At 56.0% G+C, this 17,102-nt stretch overlaps 1 protein-coding gene across 1 annotated transcript; it reads right to left on the reverse strand.

Moving 5' to 3' along the window:
* Positions 1–1,584: 1,584 nt before the first annotated feature.
* Positions 1,585–15,435, reverse strand: ITIH3 (inter-alpha-trypsin inhibitor heavy chain 3). The gene is made up of 22 exons (XM_077749585.1): positions 15,343–15,435; positions 14,706–14,726; positions 13,398–13,564; positions 13,212–13,316; positions 12,537–12,699; positions 12,037–12,150; positions 10,957–11,082; positions 10,552–10,668; positions 10,133–10,301; positions 9,434–9,559; positions 9,011–9,192; positions 7,586–7,771; positions 7,283–7,422; positions 6,408–6,562; positions 5,781–5,798; positions 4,700–4,723; positions 4,403–4,438; positions 4,130–4,243; positions 3,516–3,720; positions 2,485–2,657; positions 2,165–2,276; positions 1,585–1,829 (listed from the first exon to the last, which is right to left on the reverse strand). The coding sequence occupies exons 1-22, from the start codon at positions 15,433–15,435 to the stop codon at positions 1,700–1,702; spliced, it is 2,676 nt and encodes an 891-aa protein (XP_077605711.1). The 3' UTR covers positions 1,585–1,699.
* Positions 15,436–17,102: the final 1,667 nt, after the last annotated feature.

The following is a 17,102-nucleotide window of genomic DNA, read 5'->3' on the forward strand; positions in this document are numbered from 1 at the left end:
TGATAAACTGGGTTGCAAGATGAGTACCCACCCCAAACTCACCCTCCAGACCCCAGCAGCTGGGCTGGGCTGTGGAACTGGTGAACACTGGAGGGGTCATGGGCAACTTTCTGGCCTGGCCCCACTTGCAGGGCAGGTATCCTCTGTGAACAGGTGAATGGAGCTCCGTACCCTTTGCTGTTTTGTTCACTGCCATCTGGCAGGATCTTTCTCTCCATTTTACAGATGTGAAAACTGACTGGTTTAAAGTACATGGTTCCTCAGTCAACCTAGGACCCAGTGGGGAGTGGGGCCTGGCCACTTAGATTTTCTCCTGGACTGGCCTCCCCAGTACTCTCTGCCAGGCCCCCAGACCCTGGGGAACTCTGTTCTGACTCAGGCAGATGGGACCCTGGAGTGGGAGGTAGGGGAACTTCCTGGTGACCCATCGCCAGATCCCCCCCCCCGCCCCCACACCCACACTGGCATTTGTGGCCATTCCCAGTCTAACTCAAACCTCATCCAGGAGGTTGTGGTCCCTGCTTTGCCATCAGGCAAAGCTGCCCACTGCTTCTTGCAATGGGTGCCCTCTGCCCGGCATACCCATAGCCCCTCAGGCAGTGAGAACTGTGGAGACAAAGGATCTCGGACATGAAGGGCTAGGTTCGTGGAACTGGAAGCAGTCTGTGTGTCTGGAACCCTGAAAGTGAGGGGAGACACCTGGTATGTGGGGTTGGTAAGGCTGGACAGGCCATAGGTAGGACAATGGCCTTTCTCCTGAGATCAGTGGGTGAGAGGTGTCATTGATAGGGTTTTAGGCAGGGAGTGATGATCAGTTCTGCTCTACAGAGTCTTTCTGTGGAAGCAGGGAGACCAGAGAAGGGCTGTTGCAGTTGCCCAGGTGAGAGAGGGTTGTCTAGGCTGAGGGCCCTGAGAGCCCCTACTCTGGGAATCTCTAACTGACCTCCGACCTCACCCAGGACTTACCGTTGGGGTGGAGTGGGCAGTCACCATGATTGGAGGATCTTAGGGATTTCCAGCCTAGCCGCCGCAAACTTGGGGCGCCGACGCAAAGAGGAAATGGTCACTAAGCTGTGTGGCCCCAGATTCTAGCCCAGAATGTTGGGTTTATCTGATGAATGGATAGATGGCTGGATGGCTAGTGGACTGGTGGGTGGGTGGGGGTGGATGGCTAGATAACGGGAAGACGGAGGGCTGAAGGACACCTGTCATGAGCTGCAGGCCATGTCTGCCCCAGAGCACTCCCTGCTTCTGCATCATAGAAGGATCTTCAGGCCTGTGGGTCCTGATGGGGGCTACTAAGCCTGACCTCTGACTTTTCTTATTACCCTCCTGGACTCTGAAATGCACTCAACTCTTCTCCACTTCTCAGCCCCTTCACACCAGAGTCCATTTTTGTTTTTTCACTTCCCAAACCATCATGCCTGTGGCTCCCCAAAGTGCCAACCAACCCCGTCTTCCACCCACATCCATGGAGAGCCCCAGGGAACTGCCTTTCTAGAAGCCAGCCCCTTACTTGAGCTACCTCGAGGCCCAACTGCCTGATCCCTGGAGCCGGGGCTCAGAGAGGCATGCAGAGGCCGGTGGCTGTGTCCTCGGGCTTTATTGTCACAACCCTCCCTGAGACCCTGGTCCGTGCCCCTGTTCCAGAGGCCAGGTGAGCTGGGCCAGCTGACTCAGCAGGAGCTGGCACGTCTGCTCAGAACAGGTCGGGGACAATGTAGTCACTATGGACACCGTCAATCAGCCCTTGCCCGTTGTTGTGGACAAACCAGCAGGCGACCTTGGTGCCGACGCTGACATCCTTCCTGTAGTCTTTCTGGGAACCCCTGGGAAAAAGGAAAGAGACACTGTGATATATCCAGGGTGGGCAAGATGGCTGCTATGCTCAAGGACCTAAGGCTGGAAAAGGGCATGAGTTCTGAGTCCAAAACTCTTTGGTCAAGAAAGAGATCAAATGATTAACTCCCTCTGGGGGGCCAAGTTTGGCCTTTTCCTGATTAGGAGGAGCCTAGAGGGGGCAAGGAGGTCAGGACCCCAGAGAGAAATGAGAATAGATGCCCCACAGGAGACAAGAGACTTCCAGGCCAATGTGTATGGGTGGAGAGGGCTCTCTCCTCTTGTCTTGTTACTGGGCAGGGTGAGGATGTCAGAGTTCTGTCACCTGGTGACCGTCAGCCGATGGTTCTTCACCACCATTGTGGCATCTGGCTTTGTGGGGTCAGAGCCTGCATGGATGTTGGACACTTTAAAGTCCAAGGGATGGAAGAATTGTCCTGGGAACAAAAACATTCACTCTGTCAGCCCCTGCGCACTGTCAGCCTCTGCCATCACCATAAGTATGACAGCCACTAGCCTTCCGGGATTGATGCAGAGGCTGACTGGGTGTTGCGTGCTCAGTCCAGGGCAACTAGGATAATCTTTCATGTGGCTTTTCCCCTCTACCATGTGTCCTGAACAATCTGAAGCTGGAACATTCCATACCCAGCAGCCCATGTGTTTGTGCCGACATCCGGTGACTGTCCACCACATAGAAGCCCAGAAAGTCTTGGTGGACAGGATGCTTCTTCCACACCTGGTGCAGGACAACCACAAAAGTAACCCCATCTCCAAAGGATATCACCATATTCTTTTTCCTGTTGATTGTCACAGACAGCCTAGGAGAGAAGAAGAAGGAGGTCAGCAAGTGGGGCCCAGTGGCAGCCATGATACCGGGTATCTGAACCAAAGGCATCTCGATAGGGCCTTCTCCTTACATGGCATCTGAGCACACACACTCTGGAAACTATCTCAGAGGTGTTGGAGAAAAGATGCCTCACGCGTGTTGACTATGCCCTCTACTGAGTGGATCCTTGTTCTTCCGTAAGCAGAAGACAGGGCTGTCCTGGGAGTCTGGAGACATGGGATCAATCCTCAGCTCAGCCACTGGCTTCCTGTGTGACCTGGGGTAGGTTCCACACCTCTCTGAGCTTCACTGGGAGTAATGCCCCTGCCCTATCCACTAGGCTCCCAGTGACTTGAAGACCTAGGAGAGGCTGAGCAGTTTAGCCAGAGAAGTTGAAGATGAAGATTAGTGTGTTATCAGATTGTAGGTAGGTCCCCTAATGCTTATGTCCACACAGCCCTTCCCTCAAGATCAGTCCTGTGGGGGCACCTGACTGGCTCAGTCAGTTAAGCGTCTAACTCTGGTTTAGGCCTAGGTCATGATCTCACGGTTCGTGAGACTGAGCTCTGAGTCGGGCTTTATGCTGACAGTGTGGAGCTGGCTTGGGCTTGGGATTCCCTCTCTCCCTCTTTCTTTGAAGATAAATAAATATTTTTTTAAAAAGATCAGTCCTGTGAACTGTCCAGCTACCACTTCTGGCTGGGGCCATTGCGGTCACCCTTCCCTGGGCAAGGGCTGAACTCTGAGGCCACCAGTCTCTCCTGTAACCTCTGTGGGTCTTCTGTCCTGGGATTTGTCCAAATCCCTCAGAAGCTCCTTAGACCTCCGAGATCCAAGAGCGGGGCTGTACCCATCTTGTGTGATTGTGACCGTGTCCAGCCAGCTGAAGGTGCTCTGTGCAGCTCCATTCCACAGGGTGATCTTCTCCGGCGTCACCTCCATCTGGAAGTCCATGTGAGCATTGGCAATGCCCAGCTTGCCAAAGTAAGTCTTTCTGGTCTTGGAGTCAGAGTTGCCTCCCTTCTCGCCAATGATCTGCCCGTTAACTGTGAGGCCTGCCGGAGGGATGGGGTGGTGAGGGGCCAGTGAGACCTTTCTGCGTCCAGGCTGGTTTTTAGGATGCACTTTCTCCTCCAGCCAGACCTGCTGGGGGTGGGGCAGAGTGGGGTCCCCAAGATGAGACCTGGACTTCAGAGCCAGCCCTCCCTGTTCCTAGACAGTCCTGGGTCCCGCTGGTAGTCGAGGGCCTGAACTGCAGACCTGTGTGTTCAGAGCAACACTACTTCCTGGACACAGGCTTCACCTGGGCCACCCTCACCCCTAACCATCTCTCCAACACCACTGGGTCCTGGGGACTTGGTGAACCTGTGGCTACAGGCAGCCCCTCAAGGAGTAAGCCACACAGAAAGAGGGTACATCAGGGGCAGAGTGAGGACTGCCCCAGCTCCGGCCCGCAGTCCCCACCTGTGATGGGGTCCTGGATGAGGCGCAGCACTGTGCCTGGCTCCTCATCGATGTTGAAGCAGATGGCATCGTCCTTCTGCGGGACTTGGATGATGAAGTGGGGGTCCCCATCCACTGAGAGCACATCAGAGAAAGGGCTGGCTCCCCAGACCTCTCACTGTTCCGTGGGGTCCTCCCCTGCCCTCTTGGCCCCTGTGGATAGACTCCTAACAGGTAGGAGGCTTGGGGCTCTGGGGCCTGGGTCTCACTTTGGGAGGAGCCAGGGGAACTCACCGTAGTAGTAGGGCGTTTGAGGAGGCTGGTAGCTGGCTGTGGACCCAAAGGGAGAGAGGCCGAGCTAAACAAGCAGGCCTGGGAGGCGCCAGGACCCCATCAGGACTCGGGTTCATGCACCTTCCCTTCCCGCTTCCCCATACTCTCAAACCAACTCCCATCTCCCCGGGATCCCAGCCATCTGCCTGTTGCAGAGAGTGGATTCAGGAAGGAGTCTGGAGGAGAATGCGCAGGGGGCCACTCTCTGGGCAGATGCCCTGTGGGTAGGGGGGGCTGGGGCTGCTGCCATATACTCACTCAGGTAAGCCATGGAGCGGGCCACTGAAAAAGGCAGCAGAAGGGCAGTCATGAGCTGGGTCCGAGGGCTCCCTCTCCCCCAGCCCCATGCCTTCTACCTGGCTTGGGGCTACCAGTCTCCAGGAGAGCCCCAACCCGGGCAGACAGAGGGCTGGACTGTGACTCCTCATATAGGCTTTAGAAATGGGAACATGCCCAGGGAGTTCCTTTCCGGGGCTGGTGGTAATATGGATGTCATTTTTATGCCATGGGCATGGCATTGGGATGTGCTACTAAGTATGCCATGAGATCGTCTGCTTCCCTGTCGTGAACAGTGTTCATGGCAGACACCATCCTATACCCCGAAATCCCGCTCTCCAGTTGGGGGGTCCCAGATGGGGTGAAGCTCACAACTGTCTGTTGTCCTTGGTAGTAACCCACACACACACATACTCATGCACACATGTGTGCACACCATGACTACATTTGACAGGGCTGTGCTGAGGGAAGAGCAATGACCTGGTCCATATGTGCTGCTCGGATTGAACCACCTATCAGTGGAGGCGGCCCAGGCTGGAAGGGGCTGGGAGGCCCTGCCTGGTGGTCGTGGGCTTACAGGGGGGCAAGGATGCAATTTGATAACAAGAGATGCACAGAGTGCTGTGAGTAGGCACAGGCGCCAGGCTGCCTGGGCTGAAATCCCAGCTTGGCCACCTGCTGACTAAGTCCTCGAACAAATAGACTTAGCCTCTCCAGGCCTCAGTTTCCTCACTATAAAGTGGGAACCATGAGAGGACTCCTTTAGAGGGTTGCTCTGGGATTAATGGAGTGCCAGTGTCTGATGTGAGAATTTGCTAATTTTAAAGGTCACAGAATGGTCTCATACTGATCGTCCCTCCTTAGTAAGGGGAAGCCACCTCCAAACAACTGATGAGAACCTGATGAGGCTCAGAGAGGGCAGAGCCTGGACCAAGGCGCCTCACAGGTTGGTGGCAGACCAGGACCTGATCGCAGGGGTCCTAAGGGCCCCTCCCTGGGATGGGCAGTTGGTTCTCTTGTCCCCCTCCTAGGACACCCCTTCCAACCGCTGGCTGAAGCTCACCTTCTGTATCTGCAGGCCCTGTGTGGGAGGGGGAGGAGGAATGTGTTAGGAGCCACAGACTCCTGGTGTCCGCATCAACGCCAGCCCCAGGCTGTGGGCCTCCCAGCCTCCAGCAGANGGCCTAGACCAGCTCTTTGGCTCCTGTGCCTGCCTGTGCCACCCCCCGGCTCCCCGGGCCCCAGTACAGGGACCCTTAGGAGTCCCCTCTTGGAGTCAGGTTGAGCAGGCCGGGGCCAGCCCCCAGAGCACAAGGCCCTTTCCTCTCACAACCCCCACGCGCGTGCTCTGGGACTAACTTTCAAGCTGCAAGTGCTGCTTCCGGTCTAACTGAGCCCTTCCAGGCTACAGCCAAACTCTCTTTCCTTGAAATGACCCTGAGCAAGGTGTCCCGTGACTCACATCCCTTTAGAGACCCAGAGGCTCCTATTCCCACCCCCACTCACTGTCCACGCCGATGGATTCACCACACCCTTCCCAGCCCTTGGCCACATCTCCCTCTGGCCCCCTGGACCTGCCCCTCTTCTGCAGGCCTCAGTCTCAGCAGCCTGGCTCATTCCTCTTCTGGGCACTCAAGGCCCCGGTGGCCTGGAAGCCCTTCAAGTTCTGGCCTCCACTCTCCATGCCCACCTTCTCCGGGCTTGTCAGCGATAGCTGTCTGGTCCTCATTGTCCTCAGGCTTGGTCACCACCATGGAGGTCAGCGGAGTCACAAAGTGGTACTTGAGGGACAGGTCCAGGGCCTGGGCTGTGAGGTTCTCCTTCTCCTCACCATGGGCATTCTTGCTGTGGGGAGGGGCAGGAGAGTCAGTCCAAGAACCTTTCCCTGCCTGACCCCCTCTGCTGTGACTCCCAGAACCAGGACAAGAGCCCCAGAGGCAGCCTGGGAATGCCTTTCCCTAGGGTAGAACCCACTAGCACTGAGAAAAAGACTGGTTCACCAGCTCCCTGGGACAGATGGACAGGCTGTGTCTGAGGCTGGGCCTCAGTTTCCCCACGATAAGATACAAAGGGCACGAAATGGTATCACAACAATCACTCATGATAGTGTCCGTGTCCTGTGCACTCAGCATGTGCCAGACCCTGCACCAGGGGCGTTAGAGGCAAATCCTACCTAAAGGAAGGCTGACATGGTGCTTGCAAATGGACCCAAGCTCTGCCTTCTGGGGACTGAGGGCAAGGCTCCAAGCCTTTAGTTGTGCTCAGCCTCACCGTCATTGTGGGCCCATGCCAGGTATGGAATACAGGGTGCTGAGGCCCACCCCTGCCCTCAAGGTGCTCCCGGGGTGCTGTTGAGCCCCCAGTGTCAGGCTGTGCTGTGCCTGGGAAAACGTTCTGTGGGGCTGGGCTGAGGAGAGGGCAAGGCAGCTGGGATGGGTGAGGCTGAGTCTTCCTCCTCTTGTGCTCCCCCAGAGCAAAGCCAGCACGGGGGCAAGCACAATAAGTGGTGGGGCAGTGGGGAGGCCCAGGTGTGGGGCCTGGCTGTGTGAAGGTCGCCAGGATCACCGTTTCTCCAGCAGCTGCTCAATAGTGAGGTAGGCCCAGAGCCGCTCGATGTAGTTCCCAAAAATGTAATCCTGCTCCTTCAGGGCCTTTTCCATCTCCTTCATGTCCACCTCCTCTGTGAAGGTCAGATCATTGATGGCCTAAGGTGGGGGTGAGAGGAGGCCAGAGGCTGGAGGGCTGGAGGCCTGGACCAGCTGGACCCAGGTTGGGGGCTGCCACCACTGGACCCTCAGGCAGGAGGCTGAGGCCCATGGGTGCCGATCCCCCATCCACAGCACTCGTTCTGGCCCTGGCCCAGCTCACCCCGTGGCCTTTTACATCCGCCTTAAAGTTGTTCATGTCCTCGTCCAGCAGGCGCCCAGCCACCACGATCTCAGAGCCATCGTAGAAGTGCTTGTAAGCATTCTGGGTGAGGTCCTGGATGGCATTCTCCGGGTACTCCACCTCCACGCTTGTCAGCAGCGGGTTGGCCACCTCCTCATAGAAACCCTGGAGTCCAGAAGAGGGACCTGGTCATATCAGGCCACAAGCAGATCTGGAGAGGACGGGGTAGGCGGGTGCCCACTGGCGCCTCCCTGGGCGTTGAGTCCCCCAGGCTGGGCCGGTCGTCGCTCCTGATCTTCACTTCCTCGTGGCCCTGATGGTATCCTTCAGTTTGTGGGAGCCTTCCTACCCCCCCTCCCCCAGGTAGAGCCTGGGAAGAATAGAAAGGTAAGGACCTTGTTCCTGGCATATAGAAAGTGCTCGAGAAATGTTTGTTGGAATGAAAGTAAAAAAGAGAAAAGGAAAGGAGGAGAGGCCGACCAGAGGAGCAGGAGCACAGAGATTAAGAGAGACAGGCAGAGGCACAGAGTCACGGGGGGGAAGCGGGGGGTCCTCTGCAAAGGTTCAGCCACCGTCACCTGCACTGGGGAGGAATGGGGTTGCCAAGCTTCGTAGATGAAAATACAGGACGTGCAGCTGCAGCTGAATTTGAATGTCGGGTAAATAACGAATTAATGTTTAGTCTAAGTTTGTCTGTTATGAGATGAATTGTGTGCCCCCAACATACATGTTAAAGTCCTTCTCTCAAGACGTGACCTTTTTGGGGATGAGGGTGGTGACAGAGGTGATCAAGTTAAAATGAGGCCTTTGGGATGGGTCCCCATCAATATATCTGGTGTCCTTAGGGAAAGGGGGAAACTTGGACCCAGAGACAGACAGGCCCATGGGGAAGATGATGGGAAAAGACAGGGTGGCCATCTACAGGCCAAGGAGAGAGGCCTGGAACAGACCCTTCCCCCCCAGCCCTTAGAAGGAAACAGCCTGGCTGACAGGGTCGATTGGGCTTCTAGCCCCCAGAACTGTGAGGCAACAATTTCTGTTGTTGCAGCCCCCCCCACCCCCCACGAGCATGTGGTACTTTGTTATGGCAGCCTTGGCCAACTAACACAGCATGCTATGCAACATTTGGGTGCGTGCTTACACTAAAAATTGTTCACTATTTACCAGAAACCCATTATTTGGCCAGGTGTCCTGTATTTGATCTGGCAATCCCGTGGGGGAAGCAGGTCTATTGTGTGTAGCCTGAGGACGAAATCAACCACCACTGATGGATAAGAGGGAGCTAGAGGTAGATGTCAGCCCAAGAGGAGGCCCTTTTTAGCAAGTGAAATGGTCACTCGGTGGAACAGCTGTCTGAGGAAACAATGAGCTCCTCGTTCCTGGGGGTATGCAAGACAAGCATACCTGCAACTGCAAACTGGCATCGGAATCTTCATAAATGCGCCGGGCCAGCCCATGGTTCTCCAGAGCCATGCTCTCCAGGAAGTTATAATTCAGATTGTTGCCAAAGCCCAGGTTATACAAGGGGAACTTGCCCCCAATGGCATTGCGTACATTCTCTTGGATTTTTTCGGGTCTGCTTTCACCTGCAGGAGAAAGGGGTGTTCACACCCCAGCCCCAGCCCCAGCAACTAGCTGGATCGGCTCTGTTTGGAGATATCTGACGTCTGCACGGGCCCAGCTGGTGTTTGGGGCAGGGGTGGTCCTTGGTAGGGAGTGGCTGTGCCCTTGAAGGGTTCACAAGTCCCCATGGGGGACTGTGGGGAGAGCCACCCAGAATCTTGCAGCACACTGGCTTTGGTTCAGAGCCGCACCCGCCTGCCTCACCAACATTGGCGTCCCCGTCAGTCAGCATGATGATGATGGAGGTGCTCCTCTCGGGGACTTTGTGTTCCTCCCGGGCCTTGTTCAGCATGTCGATGCCCCTCAGCAGCCCATCGTTGATGTTGGTCACTGGCACACAGACAGACAGAACAATGGGAAGGTGTCCTCAGTACCAGGGTGGAGGAGATCGGGACAGCAGGCCCTGCTCTTGGGCCTGAGGACCCTGTTAGCCAATGAGCCCTGGTACTCAGTAGATATTGATGGAGTGAATCAGCAAGTGGTGAATCACTGGGGACAAACGGACCAGCTGTCGGGGCTGCCGCAAGGTGATTGTAAAAGCAGTTTGGAAAACTTATCAGGTGAACTGCCAGGCCCGCTGGCTGGGAGGAGAGGGGAACAGTGTTGATGTCATTTGTCATTTTCCTTAAGAAACAGCCCAAGATAAGGGTACTCTGTGGCATTATCTTGCCAGGACCAGTGGGGCTCCAGGATCATGGATTAAAGAAAGGAAGAATGGACTCCCCTAGACTGCAAAGAAGACACCCCAGTAACAAGCCTGAGCCACCCCCCATCCCACCTCTACCCCCAGCTGAGGTCTGCAGGACCTAGACCAGGAGAGGCTCTGTCTCAAGGCACAGGGGAGGCAGACTGCTCGGGCCAAGGGGGATGACAAGATGCGTCTGCCCTTCCCTCCACTCATACTTCCTCGATCATCAATGTTCTTCACAAATGCCCTGGCCTCCTCGATGTTCTCTGGGGTGGCTTGAACTAAGGTGTCTTTCCAGGTGGTCACATCCCCACTGAACAGGATGAAATTCAGGTAGTCATCCTCTCTCATATCCTCCAGGATCTTGAGGAGGGCATCCTTTGTCTGGGAAAGAGAAGGGCGTCCAGACAGGAAGCTGGGAACGAGCCGCAGACGGCCAGCTGTCTTCCCACGCGGCTGGCGCTGGGGCCTGCACTCTCTACAACCAAAGGGGCCAGATGCTCTGTGTCCCCCTTTTTAAATTTTTGGATCCTGTCCCTCTTCCTCCTCTTTCATTGGAAATATCAGCTTCCTCCACTTACAGATAAATGTGTCTCCCTCCCCCTGCCACCCCCACTTGCAGTGAGAAGCACACCTGCTCCATTTTCCGACCATGCATGGAGCCACTGACGTCAATCACAAAGACCACGTTCTTAGGCACCACGGGAAGGCCTTGAGGTGCAAAGAAATGCACAAAGTAGCCATTGACTATCTGGAAAGGGGAGAGAGAGAGACTGCAGACAATCTGCTTTTAGCAACTCTTGCAAATAGAAGCCAGACATTTACCAGCTCCAGAAAGTGCTCTTCTTTCCCACCCACCATGGGATGCCACGCAAAGGCCCTGGACTGTCCTCCATCCCCAGGCTGCACAGAAAACTTGGTCTTGGGCAGAGAACGGGGGTCTGGGGACAAGAGGCAGCTGCAGCTCCTCCCACACCAGTCCTCACCCCATCGGGGTGATGGAGAATCAGCCATCCCGGCAGAGCCAGTTGGCAGGTACCTGTATGTTGGCCGGAGACTCTCTGTTCACGTCGTAGGTGATGATGAAATCTCCGTTGAGGAGGGAGTCTGTGCAGGTTGGGCACGAACGCTGTTGGTCCATGCTGGGCTTGAAGGACACGCGGCCCTGCAGGAGGTGGTGGAGGACCTCGCTCAGCGTGGCCAGGGCCTGTCGACTCTGCTCTGCCCTGGGGAGTGAGGCCAAGCCCCCACAGGAGGAGCCCGCAGGTAGGCGCCTGGGCAGTCCTGCCGCCAGCCGGCATGCTCTGGCCTTTCGGAGCACCTCTCTCCCCATCGGACCAGGGGCTCCTTGGCAGGCAGGGATCTTGTCCGGTTCAGCCTTTGTCTCTTCCTGTTCACTGGGCCCCACAGGCTCCTCAGCTCAGCACCGAGAAGCCACTCAGGGAGGGGTTTGCACCATGAGGGGGAACTTTGTGTTGGGTGGTATTGCGTGTATTGGTGGCAAGAAGAAGGGGAGGGGAAAGATGGGGGGCAGGGGACCCAGGGCAAAAGCGCTGCCCTGCAGAAGCCAGGAGCCATCTGTGCTGTGCTCCTCTGGCTTCCACTTGGGAGTCCTGAATGACTAAGGTTTGCTATTCTTGTAAACATTTATTCATTCACTGCCCACAACAAACAAGGCGCCTGAAACAGCTGGGGACCTCGGGAACTGGAGCCAACCACCTGCGCCAAGAGATTCCTTTTCATCTGTCACCCCTCAGAGTGGCGTCAGTAGATCTACATGACTCCCCCTGGCCTCAGTGTCCTTATCTGTAAAATGGACAATAACTTGCCCCACCTGCTTCCCAAGGTAGAACAGGATCGGGCCTTGCAAACGATCCCTCTTTCTCCGCGGTACAGATGAGACCCCAGTTCCTCTGGCAGATCGACAGCTAGCAGCCCCTGACCCTCACTCCTGACCAAGGCGCCCCAGGAAAAAGGAAATGGCTGCGGACATTTCCCCCGCCCCCTCTCACACACACACTTGCCTCGGCCAAACCCCAGGGTTCACACTGTCCTGTTAGCATCAGGCTTCCTGCCCCTGCCCACCACCCCCCACAAGCCTGAGAGGCATCTCCACTACCTTTTTCCCTGAGAAAGACTTGGTGAGGGCGCTGCCCAGGAGGTCATTGGTGATGAATGAGGCCTCAGCGTCCAGCGTGCTGATGCCCTGGGGCTCGAAGATGTCTGCCTCAATCTAGAGTGGGCAAGAGTAAGGAAAGGAAGGGTCACTCAGCGACAGTGTAGAGGCCAGCCTCCAAGCCAAGGCCAAGGCGACTGAGATGGTCAGTGAGGGCGCAGGGACAGCCTCCAGACATCTCATGAGGACTAAGCCTGGTGTCTGCCACCAAGAAAATGGCCTCAAGAGTTATAGATGGGTCTGTGACCCCAAGGCTCTTCCATCACCCGCCATATTGCCCTCCATGCCACCACTAAAGTGTGATGGCCTTCAGCATCAAAGCTCCTCAGCCATGGTGGGGCCGGACTTCTGTGTTCTTGACCCTGCCCTGGGCTCTGCCCCAGGGCCCTTCCCTACCCCCACACCCCGGCAGATTCAGCAGGGGCTGCAGGGTGGTTGATTACCTCAAAGTGCTTGACCAGTTGCTTGGGCTGGACCTTAAGGTACATCTCGTACTTGCCCTTGTGCCTCTTGAGCAGCTCCTCATAGGTTAGCTCAAACGTGACCTTGCTGCCCGCTGCCACATTGACCGAAACTGTGAATTTCTCCAGCTTCCTCCCTGAGGCCCTGAATGGGAGTGTAAGACAATGGCTGCCCTGCAGTCCTTCTCAGGCCCTCGGTTCAAATCCCTGGCCCTTGGGAGAGACCCTACCCTCTCTGAGCCTTGCTTGCCTCCACTTCAAAGTGGGATAATGTTGTAAGAATTATGGGCACCTTTTCCTCTGGAAAACAGTGTGGAGATTCCTCAAAGAATTAGCAATAGAACTCCCCTATGACCCAGCAATAGCACTGCTAGGAATTTACCCAAGGGATACAGGAGTGCTTATGCATAGGGGCACATGTACCCCAATGTTCATAGCAGCACTCTCCACAATAGCCAAATCATGGGAAGAGCCTAAATGTCCATCAACTGAAGAACAGATCAAGAAGATGTGGTTTATGTATACAATGGAATACTACATGGCNATAATGAAATAATAACAGCAATAATAATAATGGCTCTTGCTGTTGTTGTTTGCATCTCTGAGAGCCCTTGTAGCCCAGATGTTCTTCCCTAAGTCCGGAGCGTCCACACTTACTTGACCAAGCCGGCTGTCTTGCCCTGGGACACAGCCTTTTCATACTGCTTCTTGGCGACTTCCTTCTCCTTGACATTCCCAGGGTAGGTTACACCGTCGATGGTCCTGTAAGAAAGGGGAATTGGGGGCTCATGCTGAGCCAGACTCCCCTCCCCACCCAGGGCCAGCTGCCGTGGCGACACCCACAAGGTGAAGTTGGTGATGAAGGCCGTCTTGGGCAGCTCCACGTCAAAGGACACCTCCTTGGCAGTGTCTGCGCGGTTGACAGCCCTCGTGGTGACAACATTGTGAGCAAAGCGAGAGGTGACCTTGCAGCTGATCTTGGTGCTGTAGACCTCGATGCCATTGACGACCTGCAGGAGAGGGCGGTGATCTGCTTTGGGGGAACCAGGCCTTTATCCTGGCTGCTCCCCTTCCAGGCTCCCTGAGCACAGCCCAGAACCCCTGCCTGGTAAGTGGCCCCCCAGTTTCCCAGTCACTGTGTCTGAAGCCTGGGCAGCATCTTCCATCCTCATGTTCAATCATCTACCCCGGTTCTGGAATTCTCTGGCCTTTCTGAGCACCTCTCTCCCCCTTGGAGAACAGGGGCTCCTTGTTGGGCGGGTCCCTTGTCTGATTCAGCCTTTGCCTCTCCCTGTTCACTGGCCTCACAGGCACCTTAGCTCAGCCCCCCTTAGAGCTCAGCACCAAGAAGCCACTGGGGGATGGGGCTTTACACCGTGAGAAAGAACTTCATGCTGGGCAGTATTGCGTGTGTTGGTGCCAAGAGGAGGGGGAGGGGAAAGGGCTGGAGAGGGAGGGGGCCCTGTTCCGCCTCCTTAACCCTGGGTCTGTTTACACAACATGAAGCAAGCTGTAGTGGGGAGATCTGCTGCTCCCCACCCCCCTTAGGACGGTCTTCTCCATGGCTCTGAGGTCCTGCAGGCAGGTCCTGGCTCTCTGATCATCTGTGCTCCAGCCACACCAAGTCTCTGGCCCTAGAGCACCCTAGCTCCTCCCGCTCACCTCCGCTTGGAAAGAAATCACTTCCGCACACGCCCACCTTCCTCCTCTCCTTTGGTAATTGCCTCATTCTGTCCCCAGACAAGGGGAGTGTGTGGGGACGACCTTCATGCCCCCAACACCTTCTCTCCAATGCGGACAGTGGACTGAGGGAAGGTCTAGGGAGACATCTGGCAGGATATAAAGATGCTTCATGAGGACGTGTGTCCTGTGCACAGGCCCTGGTACCAGCAAGTGCTGGGTAAGCATTTGTGGAGGGAAGGGCTGGTGGAAGAGCGGTCCTGTGCTGTATCCAGAGGGGTCCGAGAGCGTGGTTCTGTGGCACTCTCTCCCAGGGGTCTTGAGTCGCCTGGGGGTCCGACAGGGCAGGGGGCTGGGAGCTGTTTGTCCAGTGTCAGGGACCTGCCATTATGGCCCACCCCTTCTGCTATTGGGCAGCCAGCTCCGTCCTGCCCTGACTCACCCCTCCCCATCCCTGGTAAAAGTTCTCACCCCTTCCGGGAGGCTCCGTTTCTGCAAAAACAAAGACAAACACAGGGATCAGGCCAAGGCCAGGCTGCCATGGCCTGGGAGCAGGCTCTGGGCTGAGGCCAGGGTTCAGCAGTGACCCCCCCACCCCACATACACACACCTCTTGAGGGGCCTCTGCACATAGGGCCCACACAGAGCTACTTCAGAGTAGGAAGGGCTCTGAGTAGATGGGGAAACTGAGGTTCAGAGAGGGCTGGTCTCCAGGTTCCTCAGAGGAGCAGGGCTGGGAGAACTAAACCAGCTCTCTCCCTGCCCCACGTACCCTGATCGCTCTGCCTTGCCCTTGGCCCAAAGCCCCTGAGGCCTTCCCCCCAGACACCCCTACAAGGCTCAGCTCAGCCTTTCCTGGAGTCCTCTGCCCTTGTCTCAGATGTGGACCCGTGAGCCCCTCAGTGAGGTGAGCAGTTCCTGGCGCATCACCCATTTAACAGGTGGGGAAACAGAGGCCCAGGGAAATTTAAAAGCCCAACACCTAGCCCTGTCCCCTGTTGCTCACTGCCTAGCCTCCTGCTTCCTCCTTGCCCCACATAGAGGACCATCCGTCTTGTTGCCTCTGCCCATGTGACAAGCCCAGATGGTGAAGAGGGGGCAGACTTACCCCCAGTGGCCGGGAGGGGCTTCTTGGGAAGCCAGAGGCCGCCGAGCCAGAGAGCAGGGCCAAGATGAGGCAGGGCCACCAAGCAGATGCCATCGCTGAGCACGCGGGCCTGGCCTGAGTTCCTTATATGGTGAGCCTGGTGTTTTCCAAGCGGGGTCAGTGACCTGCAGTGTGGGATGGGAGGAGAGGAGGCGGGGGGCTCCCCCGGGAACCCAGCATGTGGGTGGAGTAAGAGGCCCTAGATCTGCCTGTACCAAGGGGGCCCACGGGGATTGTCAACAGTGTTGGGCCAGGGAGGCTCCGGGTGAAAACAGAAGCTGTGTGTTGGCAAATGGGCCCGGGGCTCCCTGGGTGGGGGTGATGGTGACAGAACGTGGAGTCCCATTGAAAGTCAATGGCAATGTTAGTCAGCCATCAAAAAGAATGAAATCTTGCCGTTTGCAACAATGCAGATGGAACTAGAATGTATTACACTAAGTGAAATAAGTCAGTTCTGAGAAAGACAAATACTGTATGATTTCACTCATATGTGGAATTTAAAAAACACAACCTATGACCATAGGGGAAGGGAAGGAAAAATAAAATAAGATAAAAACAGAGAAGGAGGCAAACCATAAGAGACCCTTAACTACAGAGAACAAACTGAGGGTTGTGGGCAGGAGGTGGGTGGGGGATGGGCTAAAGGGGTGGGCTTAAGGTGGGCACTTGCTGGGGTGAGTACTGGGTGTTAAGTGATGAATCACTTAATTCTACTCCTGAAACCATTGCTACACTGCATCTTAACTAACTTGAATTTAAATAAAATCTCGGAAAGACAAAAAAAAAGATAGCCAAAGGCATCTCAGCACTGTTGCCTGTTGTCTGTTACCTGCACCACCGACATGGCCTTGAGTCTGACCTCCTGGACAGAAGCCTTCCAGCCTTCTCCAGGGAGCCAGGGCGCAAAGCCAGGCCAGTCACAGTGAGGTTCAGACCTCCGTGACCAAACACCTTGCTCATTACTCTTCTTGGGTTCTCACGGCCCCAGGGAAAGGACAAACCCCAGGTCTTGCGCTCCGGCGCTCTCTGTGATCTGGCTCCAACTTGCTTTTCCAAACTTCCTCTCTTCCCACTGGCATGCCCTGCCTTCTCTGCACTCGCACCTCTCGCCCTGCCAGCCTGATATCCTGTCCCAGCAGCCATCCTGTTTTGTCCCCTAGCTGACCCCAGGCAGCCCTGCTCCAGGCTCCATCTTACCTTTTGTTGAGGCTTATATGCCTGGGTCTGATTGCCCCTCTGGAGTCTGAGCTCCGGGAGAGCCAGGCCATGTCACATTCATCCCTGTGTTCCTGGGGGATGGCATCCTGGAGAGTCATTCTCCTAAGAGTCTCCAGTGAGGCTGGAGCTCTGGTCTCCAGGACAGTGGGAGCTTCAGAGGAAGAGTCCAGGCCCACCCTGGGTCACACCAGGGCCCTGCCAGCTCCCAGACTTTCCAGCGTGGCCGCCATGTGCCTACCATATACATGCTCTTCTGAGCAAAGTGACCAGTGGCTCTCCCGCAGGGCCACCACTGAACAGTGTTGACGAGGCTGCCTAGGCACAGGGCAGCTAATTTGTGATGTACTATGGCCTTGGCTGAAAGCTCCACACCCGACTGTGAGTTTTACGGAGAGAGTTGACTGCCTAGGGCAGAGAAAGAGTGAGAAGGTGGAAAGAAGACTCCACGAGGCGGCAGAAGCCATGAGGAAAAGTGGACTAGCGGCTGGAAGTGGCATGAGCCC

The sequence above is a fragment of the Crocuta crocuta genome, unplaced genomic scaffold (assembly GCF_008692635.1).
Source record: "Crocuta crocuta isolate KB4526 unplaced genomic scaffold, BGI_CrCroc_1.0 scaffold463, whole genome shotgun sequence".
NCBI lineage: Eukaryota > Metazoa > Chordata > Mammalia > Carnivora > Hyaenidae > Crocuta > Crocuta crocuta.